The sequence below is a fragment of the Sminthopsis crassicaudata genome, chromosome 1, assembly GCF_048593235.1.
Source record: "Sminthopsis crassicaudata isolate SCR6 chromosome 1, ASM4859323v1, whole genome shotgun sequence".
Taxonomy (NCBI): domain Eukaryota; kingdom Metazoa; phylum Chordata; class Mammalia; order Dasyuromorphia; family Dasyuridae; genus Sminthopsis; species Sminthopsis crassicaudata.
The window spans coordinates 138628471-138642893 of NC_133617.1; the positions used below are offsets into that span (position 1 = coordinate 138628471).

The window sequence follows — 14423 nt, forward strand, 5'->3', positions numbered from 1 at the left end:
TTTAATAAAGAGGTATTAGTGTAAGCACTTCTAATTGAGAAGGGGGGTGGAATGGTGCCTCAGTCTTCCCTTCAGTTCTCCACTCTGCCCAGGAATCCCAAACCAAGAGTTTCCTGCTCTTGCAAGTGCCCACAGCCAGCAGCGTCCCTTTCCCCCCTGCTTCTGCTTTCATGGGTGTTCTGGTTCCTTCTCACTCAAGGCCGCGTCTCAGCAGCACAGTTAGGTCCTGCATTCCCAATCAGCCCAGGTTCCCTCAGTGTTCCCAGACTCAAACCCAGACTGACAAACTGTCCCGGAGGTGAGTATTATTGTGGATTCCTGCTAAGGCTCCAACCACACCTAGCTAGTCTGAGAGGTACCCACTGGATGTTTCTGTGCAGCTAGCCCAAAGATATCTGTATTTCAGACAGGTTAATCCCTAGCCCAGGGTCTTTCTTCAGATCATATGGTTTGTATGAGGAGGATCCTCGTTCTGTCCCAAGTTGTCTTGATTTTTCATCAGTCTATGTTCACTCTGAGGTGCAAATTTGTTCTATTTGTGAGCTTGAAATTTACTAACCTATTCTGCCATCTTCCCAAAATTTTCCCTATGTTCTACATTTGGAAGTATGTGGAGTTGATGATAGTGGAAAAGAAATACATACATATATCATTTCCTCCCATTTTTTTTTCTACTTACTTTCTCTTAGTTATGGAAGAAAAATTAGATGTGAAGTTGCTAGATTGAACTAAACTAACCACAACTGAGAGAACCTGAGATTCCTAGCTTTCAGATGAGACCTAATATTTTAAGTAGGAGATGCATAGTTTGTCAAACCTGGACAAAAATGAGGCAATAATGCTTCTTTCCACTGTCCAACTTCTTGTGGTGTTAAGAGAAATAGTATCCAGAATGGAAACGATGATGTTGAGTCAGTTTTGGGCGTCGAATTTTAGGAAGGCTATTAATAAACTAAAGAGTATATTAAGGAGGGTGACTAAAGCTTAAGATCATATTTGAAATTGGTTGATGAAACGGGGGAAAGAGAATTGTAAGGAGTAAGTTATCAGAAAACTCAAGCAGCAGAGGAAATGAGAAGACTTGGAAGAATACATTATGACTGCTTAGCTATCTTTAAGGATTTGAAGTATTGTTTTATTTCACAAATTAAAAATAAAATAATTAAAAACAAAAGCCTAATGGCATATATTTTTGTTTAGGATGTATCTTCCTGTTTTATGCCTTGTTTATTATCAGAAAGTCATTGAACAGGGTTATTTCTGTTCTATCTTACAAAGAATTTGTATTTTAGTCTTTTATATCACGGGAGAAAGTGGTTGCTTTTGCTGAAGAGTGCTTGGTTTTGCTGCTGTAGAAGGGATTTTTTTTCCCCTCAGGTTACCTTTGTTTTGTTTGGCTTCAGAGGACAAATTTAGGAGCAATGGATAGACATTGTAAAGGGGCAACTTAGGAAAAAAATATTCCAATAATTCGAGTTATCCAGAAACAGGTGAGCTTCCTCTAGTAGTAATCAGATCCCCTTTTCTTTGAGGCCCTTCTTTGTCTTCTTTGCTGAAAGATCCCCAGTTCATGCCTTCTGTCTTTCTTTCTTTCTTTTTTTTTTTTTCCCTTTTTTAAAAAATCTTTTTTTATTTTTAAAGCATATGCATAGGTAGTGTTCAATATTCATTCTTGCGAAAACCTTATGTTTCAATTTTTTTTTCCTTCCATTCCCTTTACCCCCTTCCCTAGATGGCAAGTAATCTAATATATGTTAAACATGTGCAGTTCTTAAATACATATTTCCACAAATACATACATTCTATAGGTGTCTTTATAGTTCTGTCCTGTGCCTTATCTTTTCTCTATGTACCATTTTACTTGATCTTATCAGCTTCTGTGAACTTAATTAACATTACTGTGTTGATGATTCTCTCATCTTACCCAGTTTCTCTGCTAACTTTCTAATCTTGAATTTCCAACTGTCTTTCAAACATCCTAAACTGAATGTGTCCAAAACAGAATTCATCATTGTTTCTCCTAAATCCTCCCACCTCTTACTTTTCCTGTCACTGTAAAGACTGGCGTTATACTCTCAAGTCCATCCTAGACTCCTCTCTCACCCCCTGTATTTAATCTGTTGCCATGGCCTGTTAATTTCACCTTTGAAACTTCTCTTGAAGACAGCCCCTTCCTCTTTTGATACTGTCATCAGCCTATTGCAATAACCTGCTGGTGGGTCTCTTCCTCAACTCTCTCCCCATGCTAGTCTGTCCTTCATTTAGCCTTCAGATTTTTCCTATTGTGTCAAATTCAGTAAGCTCCATTGACTCTCTGTCACTTCCAGGACCAAATCCGTTTGGCATTCAGAGGCTTTCACAGCCTTGCCCTATCCTCATTCTCCTGTTTGAGTCTTCTTACAGCTTGTTCCCTATCATTCTAATCCAGTGACACTGGTCTCCTTGTATTTTTTTCCCTCATGTTCTCCTTTCTCATCTCTACCTACTGGCTTCTTTACTCTCTTCAAATCCCAACTAAAATTCCATTTTATTCAGGAAGGCTTTACTTAACTCTTCTTAATTTTAATGCCTCCCTTCTTTTAGTTATTTCCTATTTATCCTTTAAGATAAGTAAAAATTGTAAAAATGGTATGGGTGGTATCTTTTGATTCATGCAAAAATTAGATTGATCTAGATTTGCATGACATTTTCAGCCTCACTGTCCCAGAGTCATCATAGTCCAGTGTACAGCTCTATATACCTTGGCAGTGTACTTTCCAGGGCTGTACACAGTGAGAATGAGGTTGAAGTACACATTTGCCAGACTGGCTCAGTGTTTAGGAGGCTCTGAAGGAAAGTGTGGGAAAGAAGAGGTATTGGCTGCCTACCAGACTGAAAGTTTACAGAACCATCGTGCTGACCTCATTGTTGTATGCCTGCGAGATCTGGGTCGTGTGGCAGTGCCATGCCAAGAAACGGATTCATTTCCATTTTAATTGCTTCAGGAAAATTTTGGAGATCACTGGGCAGGATAAGATACCAGAGACTGAAGTCCTTTCTTGAACTAAGTTGCCAAGCATTCCATCTCCACAACAGAGAGGACAATTTAGTTGGGCTGGCCATATTGTTTGAATGCCAAATGTATGCTTGCAAATAAGCCAGTTTTATGGAGAACTTGCACAGCAAGCATTCACATGGTGGTCAGAAAAAGGGATCCAAGAACACGCTCAAAGTCTCTCTTAAAATCTTTGGATTGGACCTCTTGGATTGGCCAAGATGTCAGAAAGAGATAATGATAAATGTTGGAGGTGATGTGGGAAAACTGGAACATTAATACATTGTTGGTGGAGTTGTGAACTGAACTAACCATTCTGGAGAGCACTCTGGAATTATGCCCAAAGAGTTATCAAACTGCATACCCTTTGATGCAGCAGTGATTCTACTGGGTCTGTGTCCAAAAGAGATCATTAAAAAGAGAAAAATACTCACATGTGCAAAAAATGTTTGTAGCAGCTCTTTTTGTAGTGGCAAGGAACTAGAAACTGAGTGGTTGCCTATCAATTGAGGAATGGTTGAATAATTTATAATACATGAATGTTATGGGATATTATTATTCTATAAGAAAAGATCAGGATAACTATAAATATGTACATATGTATTGGATTTAACATATACTTTAACATATTTAACATATATTGGACTACCTACCATCTATGGGAGAGAGTGGAGGGAAGGAGGGGAGAATTTGAAACAAAAGGTTTTGCAAGGGTCAATGATGAAAAATTACCCATGCATATGTTTTGTAAATAAAAAGTTATAATAATTTAAAAAAGGAAATGATCAGCAGGATGATTTCAGAGCCTGGAGAGACTTACATGAATTGATCCTAAGTGAAATGAGCAAAACCCGGAGATCATTGTACATAGCAACAAGAAGATTATACAATGATCAATTCTTTTTTTTTTTTTTTTTAATATATGGCTTTTTATTTACCAGATATATGCATGGATAATTTTATGGCACTGACAATTGCCAAACCTTTTATTCTACTTTTTCCCCTCCCTCAGATGTCAGATTGACCAATACATGTTAAATATGTTAAAGTATAAATTAAATACAATATATGTACAAAAAGAATCCGACTTTGAAATAGTATACAGTTAGCCTGTGAAGGAAATAAAAAATGCAGGCAAACAAAAATAGAGGGATTGGGAATTCTATGTAGTGGTTCATAGTCATCTCCCAGAGTTCTTTCGTTGGGTATAGCTGGTTCAGTTCATTACTGCTCTGTTGGAACTGATTTGGTTCATCTCATTGTTGAAGATATCCACGTCCATCAGAATTGATCATTATACAGTATTATTGTTGAAGTATACAACAATCTCCTGGTTCTGCTCATTTCACTCAGTATCAGTTCATGTAAGTCTCTCCAGGCCTTTCTGAAATCATCCTGTAGATTGTTTCTTATAAAACACATTCATATACCATAACTTATTCTGCCATTATCCAATTGATGGGCATATACTCGGTTTCCAGTTTCTGGCCACTACAAAGAGGGCTGCCACAAACATTCTTGCACGTACATTATAATGATCAATTCTGATGGACATGGCTCTTTTCAACAATGCGATGATTCAGGCCTGTTCCAATGATCTTTTGATGGAGAGAGACATCTATACCCAGAGAGAGGACTGTGGGGACTAAATGTGGATCATGACATAATATTTTCACTTTTTTGTTATTGTTTGTTTGTTTGTTTTATCTTTCTCATTTTTTCCTCCTTTTGATCTGATTTTTCTTCTGTAGCATGATAAATGTGGAAATACATTTAGAAGAATTGCTTATGTTTAACCTATATTGGATTACTTGCCTTCTGGGGAGGGGCAAGGAGGGAAAGGAGGGAGAAAAATTTGGGACACAAGTTTTGCAAGGGTGAATGTTAAAAATTATCTTTGCATATATTTTGAAAAATAAAAAGCTATTATATAAAAAAAGAATCGATTGTGTGACAAGGTAGACATTAGCATAGGATAACGCAGCATGGAATGCCCTCATCAGAGAAGGTGCTATGTTCTATAAGCAAAGCAGAATTGAAGTAGCTCACAAGAAATACAAGATTGCAAATTTAGAGAATCTACCCCCCATGTTCTTGTTTGACTGTACATAACCTATGACAGAGCATTCTGAACTCATGCTTGTCTGATCAGTCAGTCAGCCGCATTGTTACTTGACTCTAATGTAATATTATTTTAATCGTCTTTGAAAACAAAGGACAATCACTAAGCAATTTTGTATGTAGCTTGTTTGTACTTATGTTGTCTCCTCCATTAGATTGTGAGCTCCTTGAGGGCAGGGATTATCTTTTGCCTCTTTTGTATGTTTTGTGATAATCACAATGGCTGGTACATATTAGGTGCTTTATAAATATTTATTGTCTAGCTGACTCAGATCTTTAGATTAAGGCTGGATGACCACTTTGGGTGTATATTGTCGAGGAGATTATTGGACAAGTATATTTAGGCTAAATATCATCTAAGAATAGTAAGGTTTCTCTCTTGCCTATCAGACATTTAGTGACTTGTTATTTTAATCTCTCCTAAATGTCATGCCTCATATAAACCTTTTCCTTCAAATTTTTCCTTTTCCATATCTTGACCAAAACTCCTATTTTCTGAATGTTCAGATAAATGTAAACCTGATATCTTAGTGTACAGTTATTCTTATCTTAGCATGAATAATCCCCTAGTGATGAAATATGTCTGGGAAAAAATTTTTTTGGAGGGAGTTAGCTTTCAAATGTTACTTGCCTATTCCTGTCAATGCTATGTATATCTCATTAACTCTTTTCCATATAGTAAAATACATGGAATCAGCTTTGTAAAAGGACCCTTTAGCTTTCTTTATATCTGGGTAGAACAAGGTATTTGTTTGCAATATAAAATCTTGTAATTGTATCAACATTTCTATTAATCCAAGATGAAGGGAGGGAATGAGAAAACCTGAACAATATTAATGGTAAAAATGACTAAATTTGGGGGAGAATATGCTACCTATCTTTATTTCCCCAGCCCATTATCTTATCTTTCTTTAAGTATTTAATAAGAAGTTAAATTACATAATCCATACCCCTTTCAGTGATACCTTATAAAATTAAAATTGCAAGAAAGAAAACTTTCCTCAATTCTACCAATATTTGTTAATTGTAACATCCCCATTTCAAATTTTCCCTCAAATGCACTACTTAACAAATGTATTCTTCACATTAGTTTTGCTTTTGTCCTTTGTTCTCTAAGAGGACCATGACATCAGGGAGGTGATGCCATGACATGCAAGTGAATGGGAGGGCTGTACAGGGTCACCTGCTTCAGTTTCCCCTCCAGAACTATCTGGATCCAGAGGCAAGAAACATATCAAAATGACTGGAGATGACCCTGGATGAAATGGGAGACTTTGGCCTTTTTAAGCTAAGGTCTTCAACAGGATTGACTAAGGTTGCACTCATTCAGTGATTAAGGCTAGGTAGCAACTGAGTCAAAGAATCTCCTCCTCTTTCACGTAGTTACCCCCAAGAAAATCTAAATAAATAAATGAAGGTGTTTAAGGAATAAGAAACCATATTTATGTAGAATTTTAGGAACTTCTTAAAGATGACTTTTACCTAACTATATATGAAAACATTATTGCAGAGGAAAGATTATTTTAAAAAAATTTCTGGAGGAATAGTTAAACTATTTAAGAGGACTATTTAATGACCCTAACTATTTTCACATACAAACAATAGATAGTAAGTCTGCATTTTAAGCAACTCCTATAAGAACTTTGTAAGAGATCATTTTTGTAATCTTGTTCTAGTTATTTTATATAGCTAAAAATAACAAAATTGCAATCATTACAGGCGATTGTGTAGGTATTTTCATAAAATAAAACAGATCTTGCCTGGGTTTATGAAGTTTTACGTGTTAGTATTGTTTCAATATTTATTTATCATTTTTTGTTCTTGTGTGTGTTTTTTTCTATGTCTGTAGAAATATTTATGTGTTATATAGAACCTTTTTTTGGGGGGAGGGAAAACCTTGTTCTATATAACATTTTAACATTTATAACATATATAACATGTGAAAATAACTTTTGGATTATGATTTTTTTCCCCTTTGTTTTTCAGGGTCTTCATTGTGATTTTGCTTGTTTGATGTTTCATTACTTAGTGAACAAGCCTTCAGAAGAAAGAGTTAAGGAAATCATCATCCATGCTGTTGAAATAGAACAGGTAAACAGTAAAGCTTTTATCCCTCTTAACCATATGGAAGAGCTGGAAGAGCACTACTTACTGATATAGCATTAATAATTTGGCACTCTTATCCTGTATGCCTAATTCTAATACTACAGTTGTAGAGCAATACATTTTTGCAATTTTACATTAGAGCTGCATCTAATCTTGTAGGGGTTTTTTCCTCCCTCTCCTCTTCTCCCAAGTTACCAATATCCTTTAATTTTCATTTAAAAAAATTTCTTTATTAACTTCCTCAGCTGCATATTTTTCTACTTCTTGTTCTTGACACCTTGTGTGACCAAAATCTTTGCAGATAGTAGTTCATAATAACAAAAGGAGAATCCTAACAGAAGTAGTACATGAAAAAGCAGCTCCTTTTCTGTCTGTAGCATAAGTCCAGTCAACCTGAAGATCATAGTAAAATACTTTTAAAAAATACTATCATTTTATAAGATAGCTACAAAATATTTAATCTTAGAAGAAGGATAATATACCCAAAAGAAGCTGAATAGATTCATCCTTTTATAGAAATGTCCATTGTTTGATTTATTAAAATAATGGGCTTTCCTTTAAATGAAATCTGGAACACTTTCTGATCAACATATAGCCAATTATTTAATGTTATTGATATCTGAGTGTGCCCCTCTTTTTGTTTTTTTTTTCCCCCTAGGAATTTTTAACTGATGCCTTACCAGTTGGCCTTATTGGCATTAATTGTACTTTGATGAAACAATATATTGAGTTTGTAGCAGACAGATTACTTGTGGAGCTTGGATTCTCAAAGGTAAAGTATTTTTAAAAATTAAAAAAAAACCCTAACCAACCAACCAAACTATTAATTTGTAAAGTCTCTTAGGTGGTCTCTTAAGACTTTTACTTCACAATAGAAAAGGTAATAATGAATCATGTTCCCTCTCTCCCCCCAATATGTGTGACAGATGCACAGATGTAATTTTTCCAAAATCTCCTATAGTACCAGATGGAAATTCTCAACATAGAGCTAGTCAGAGAAATTCATGTTGGTTTTAACAAGCACGATCCAAATATTTAGTAATATATTTGCCTTTAGTTAACAGGGTTATCTTTTAGTAATTTCACCTAAATGAGTCAAACATGTGTGTGTTCTTTTTGGATAACTTCTTACCATAGGCAAATGTCACTGACCTTGAATTAATATATAACTCTCAAAATCACAGGTTTGTATGAATGTATACCCATCTTACTTATTACAAAGGCCTAGTTTCAGTCAATATTTTTACACAATCAAAGTCCTTAAGGAAGTCTTACTTAAGCCAACAAATGATTGTCTTCTATATAGACTGAACTATGTTCCCTTATCAACTAATTCTGATTTTGGACTTTGCTTCATTTTTGGTCTTCAGCCTCAAGTTGTCATTCCTTTGCAGTTTTAGCTTCTGTTTTTCTAATTTGAAGCTTTGACATTTCATCAAATTGGCTGAGATGTCCTTTCTCAGAGTCGGCAACTCAATAGGTGGTGCTTGAACCAAAGCTTAAATGCTTTGCAGCATTCACAGCATATCTCTGTTTTACCTGTTATGGCAATGGTTGTCCTATCTCATTGTCACGGCATCACATAGTCACATAATTCAGGAATTGGATGGGAACCCAGCTGCCAACTACATCCCTGGTAGATGAAGACTTCCAAAAGAAGTTATGTCCTATAGTTGTTGCTTTGACATAGTGGTCTCTTTTGATTATCTCTTTCCATAAAATATTGTCAATATTGATTATTACTAGACTTTTTAGTTTCTGAGAATATGATGGCCTGGAATCTTTTGTTAATTTTGCTGATAGTCATGTTAATGGAACTATTAAGCAATCTGAATCATATCTGTAGCAAATTTGAATAAGCAGCTATAAACTCTAGAGTTTTTTTTTTTTTTTTTTAAATTTGGTTGGCATTACATTTTGAGGTTTATCTTGAACTTAATTTGGCTTTTCACTTCTTGGTGTGTCAGTGTATCACTAGATACCATACAACTGAAGTGGCAGAAGTACTTGGTCTTTATTCAACCTATATATGCCTTCGTTTTCCTGTTTTAGAGGAACATCCTTTCATTTTTGTGCCATGTTTTAAGGTGGTCAAAAGAGAGTTAAAGGGGAGAAGAAAATTAAATATTTTCTTGATTAAAAGCTACAATTTTTTTTTTACAGTTTTATTTATATAAAAATAAAATCATGGTAAGCTTTTGTAAGGTGAAAATTTTGTAGGCCAATGGTTTAATTTGCTGCATCTATCTCTACATGACAAAGTAGACATCAGTAATGGAAAGATTCATGGCATATTAGAGCAGATTTCTTGAGAGATAAGATAATGCTTCTTCAGAATCTCTAATGAATTTTTTTTTCTTCTTCAGATTTTTCATTCAGATAATCCCTTTGATTTCATGGAAAATATTTCTCTGGAAGGGAAAACAAATTTTTTTGAAAAAAGGGTCTCAGAATATCAGCGTTTTGCAGTTATGGCAGAAACAACAGACAATGTCTTCACCTTGGATGCAGATTTTTAACCCAGTTTTCTAGATGCTCCTTCTGTTGGTAATGACAGTCTCTTTCCCCCATCCCTTTTCCAGTCCTGATTGTAAAAAACAAAAACAAAAACAAAACAGAACTCAAATACAGTTCCAACAAAGAAAAAAGTGCTGTAATTTTTGTTTTAAAAATTTGAGTATGGCTTAGATACTTTTATTTGGGGTCATGGAGAAATAGGAAAGCATGCTAACATGTGCCTTAAGATTCTTAGTAATTCATGATTTATGGAGATGAGCTGGAAACAAGTGATCCAATAATGATGGACAAGCAGAGCTGGGTACAACTAAAAATCTTTTAGAAAACATCTCAAATAAGTAGGTGGTTCTATGAAGGAATTGAATTCAAATCCTACCTCAAATACTAACTGTGACCCTGTGGGGGAGGGGTCACAACTTCTGCCCATCTTGGTTTGTTTGTCCGTAAAATGAGGAAAATAATGGCATTTACCTTCCTAGGTTGTTGTGAGAATAAAATGAGATTTATTAAATACTTCACAAATCTTAAAGCATACTATAAGTGCTAGTTGTTATTTTTTAATAGTATAGAAAAGATATGGATTTAGTTCTAGTAAATCTGGAATATGTTAAATAAGAAGAGAGATTTGTAGGATGGAAATAGGGAGAAGATGAGATTCTTAGTAGGTACTATTAGAAGATATTGAAGATGCAGGTCAAATGCTACCTTCTCCCTGAAGCTTCCCTCATGTTTTCCTCCATAGTAACTATAAGTGATTATATATTATTTATGTGCATGGTTTGAATCTTTTCTAGACGTAAGCTTTTGGGAGCAAAGACTTTGACATATTTATCTTTGTATCTTCCCCAGCACCTAACATGTGTCTTATACATGATAAATGTTCTTGATAAATTGTAATGTCCAAGCTAGCTTTCTGGAGGGCCTTGGGACCAGTCTTGGGACCAGCCTTGGTCTCAGCAGAATAATCACTACAAGAAGAGTCAGGAATAGAGTCCAAAGTCTTTATTGTCTCCTTCAGTCTCCCAATCTGTGCCAGCAGTGTCAGTCAGCCAGTCAGCAGTCTGCACATCTCAATCTCTGCTCTCTCTTTGGTCTGACTCTGACCTCTTAAATACACTATGACAATTAAATCAATTCATCATACTGAATATAAGCCAATTATTACATCACTAGGGGAACCAATTATCTCATCAATTCTATTGAGTTAATATCTTGTTGTAGGATTAAATCAATCATACTGAGCCTTAAGTATACCTTTTCAGAGTTGCTGCCCTCTACAGTAACTCTTCCCTAAATATTAAATGAGTTGTTGCTATTAGGAAATGGTGAGAAAGATTGACCCTGTAAGAAGCAGTTTGAACAAGAAGTCAAAAAGGAATGTTTTCTGATGCCCAAAGAAATAAAGGTCTTCTTCTAGTAACCAAAAGAGAGCCTGATGATTTCTTGGCTTGACTAGCATGCACTAAGGAAAGGAATAGCTTAGGGACTCAAATAAGATTCTTCAACCTAAACTTAGTGACTGGAAGCATCTGAACAAGAATACTTAATGCTTTAAAAACTGTTACAGGTTAACAGAGTAATGTGGGCCAGATATGTAATATACTTAAACTATGTATTATTTGTATAGCTATACTAGAAGACACATTATTAGTGCATCTGAAACTATTAAATTGCCAAGAGAGAGAATGCCATGATGAAAGTGATGGAGGACTGGTACCTTCAGTGGACCTTTGGCTGATAATCTTCTTTCTCTTTCTTAACCTTCAGGTGGTAACAGCAAAGCGAAGTTAACCATGATCCCTTTATCATCAAGACAGGGGATATATCATCCTTATTTCTTCTCATGAGTACTTTTTAAGTATCTGGAAAAACAAGTTGCATTTTATCTGTGTCCTAGTTTGCAACTTTCAGAATTTGTTTTCAGACAAAATTCTTGATCTCTTGGTTTCTCAGGGGTCATCTGCAAAACTGATTTGTACTAGATTAGGAAAATTATTTAGCTGTTTTTAGAAAGTAGATTTCATTCTTAGTTTTATTAAAATGTTGAAAGTGTTAATTTTATTAAATGAAGAAAAACTTTCTGCATCAGATATGTTTTTTTTCTGTTTAATTTATAGAGGTGGTTCTTTGTATTTGTGGGACAGTTTGTATCATTTTATGTCAAATCTTTTGAGATCTGACTTTGTTTTGTCTTGTTCCATAGTTAAACTTAAGCAACATATATTTCTAGAATAATATTTTTAGTTTATTCAGCAAAAATTTCAAGGGCACATATCTCTAAGATGAGATTTAATTTTAACCAGAAATAGTTTGCATGACTTCAAAATTAAGGAAGGAAAAGTTCTAAGTATTGAATTTGGATTCTTTTATTATGTTGGTGAATGCCTTAATGTCAATCTTATTTATTTATAGCAGCAATAAACTACAACAAGAGGGCAGGGAAATCTCATGCCGATTTTTAATATATTGGCTTACCATAAGAAGCATTCTGTACTCCCTCTTCAGTACTCCACTTTGCATATATATTTTATTATATTCATGTCATTTTATTCTCAATTCTTAATTAACTTCTACAACTTTCTGGAGTTAAAAAAGTTTATTTGTAATTTATAATTTGTTATAGCTTAATTATTTAAATTGTGATTATGGTTAAAACACATTTTATTATTTGATCCTATAAAATCTAGAATTATGGAAATGGGAGTTCTGCTTCAGGGAAAGTAGGATTTTGTTATGTTTATAAAATAAAAACAATTTAAAATAACTTCCTACAATGTAGGAACCAATTCAGTCATGACCTAATGTTAAGACGTTTTTGCTGTTCTCATTTAATAATGTCTAACTCTTAATATTTTGCACCCCTTCCACTTTAATTAGAGAAATATGATTGCTAAGAGAATGGCTGTTCACATACTGAAAAAAATTAATAATAATCAGAATTTAGGATTTTGTAGTATGACATTACTGTCTTATCATTTTGAAATTTCAGTTGTATAGTTTCAGGCTAAATGCCAGTCACTAATTTTTTATAATGCTGTTAATGGGATGTACAACTTGCTACAACATGGTCATCAGTTTTCATGCAAGCCAAATTATCAGTATAGCTGCTATGCCATAAGTGTTTTAATTAAGGAGAGTAAATTGGTGCCAGACTCAGGGACTCACACCAAAGCTGGCTGCCTTTCTTATAGGGTCATCCAGGATCAACTGATGGGTGGTTCCCAAACAGGAACAGTAATATCTTATTCTTCTAACCCTTTAAAAAATAAGTACATATAGATTGCTTACAGATTTAAAGAAGGCAGGATTACTGAAGTTTTTACTATACTTGCTTTAGGAAAAGAGAGTTTCAACTTTAGTCCTTTTGATTTAATCCTCTTTAAAGAAAAATGTAGATTCAAATGCTGTGAAATATGTTGGTAGGTTTTATTAAATAAAACTATAGCAATTTTAGAACTTTTATTTAAATTGATGCTAATTTATGCTTTTGACTTTACTGTTTCATATAAAACTCTGTTTTTAATAATATCTGAGTTCAATCATTTCACAGTATTTAGAGAGTACTTCTTGTGTAGAGAGTATTGTGTACCTAAAATCCATGTTTTATTTTGTCTTTATATAAAATATTTTGTATTTGATCAGTCCAACTATTTATGTCCATAATTAAAATTTTCCTAAGAATATATTATGCTTTTTGATCTGATTATTGTATAATTTAACATGATTGAAATAAACTGTACTATAGCAACCTCAGTTTGTGTTGCTTTTAAATACTTATCTTCCTTAGGTCAACTTAGGTCAAGAATTTCTCTTTTTTTGTTGTTGTTTTTGCTGAGGCAATCCAGGTTTAGTACCCAGGGTCACATAGCTAGGAATTGTTAAGTGTCTGAAGCCAGATTTGAACTCAGGTCCTCTTTTCTTCAGGACTAGTGCTCTATCCACTGTTCCATCTAGCTGTCCTGACCTCTTTTTCAAATGGAAGGGTTTTTTCACAATTTCTCATCAAAGATACATTCACTTGTTATTTGTATAGTCAGGAACATAGAGCCTTAGATTCAAAAACACTCAAGAGACCAAGAAGGAGCCAGACCCTCAAAGTTGTAATCTAGAAACTGAAATGGGAGATATGAATAAATAAAAGCACATTCAAACACAAGAATGAAATACTGGATTGAGAAAAGCCCAGTAGGTAAACTCAGAAGAAAGTTAATTTCAAAACAAGTCCAAGTTGAATCTCACAGGAAATATTCTGATCAAAAGGATTATAGAAGTATCTAAGAGAAAACAAAAAGGAGCCTTTTCTATCCTTTAATCAGTCATCTATTAGATATTATATCTTGTGTTTTTGATTTTGTAAATTTATCTGAGTTCCCTATTTTGGATATCTGGACTTATATCAGTGTCATTTGATACAATTTTCCCCTTCAATTCTCTTCTAAATCTGTCTTTATTGATTGTTTTTTTTTTTTCTCAAGCAAAAGCTTTTACTGTTCCATTCTGCCAAGCTCTCCTTCAATAAGATGCAATCAGATATCATATTATCCCTGGTTAAATTGCAGGAATTTTTATGTACCATCACACAGTGCATACAACACTCATTTCTTCATTATGACAATCACAGTTCTAATAAGCTACCTGTGTTCAT

At 34.3% G+C, this 14423-nt stretch overlaps 1 protein-coding gene across 2 annotated transcripts in view; it reads left to right on the forward strand.

Annotated features, from left to right (window-relative positions):
- Nucleotides 1–13531, forward strand: part of RRM2B (ribonucleotide reductase regulatory TP53 inducible subunit M2B) — a 37812-nt gene extending 24281 nt beyond the window's left edge. For both annotated transcript variants that reach the window (XM_074267854.1, XM_074267862.1), the window contains exons 7-10: nucleotides 7142–7246; nucleotides 7920–8033; nucleotides 9628–9808; nucleotides 11546–13531. In XM_074267854.1, coding sequence (XP_074123955.1) covers nucleotides 7142–7246; nucleotides 7920–8033; nucleotides 9628–9780 — 372 coding nt within the window. In that variant the 3' untranslated portion in view covers nucleotides 9781–9808; nucleotides 11546–13531. The remainder of the gene's footprint in view (nucleotides 1–7141; nucleotides 7247–7919; nucleotides 8034–9627; nucleotides 9809–11545) is intronic.
- Nucleotides 13532–14423: the final 892 nt, after the last annotated feature.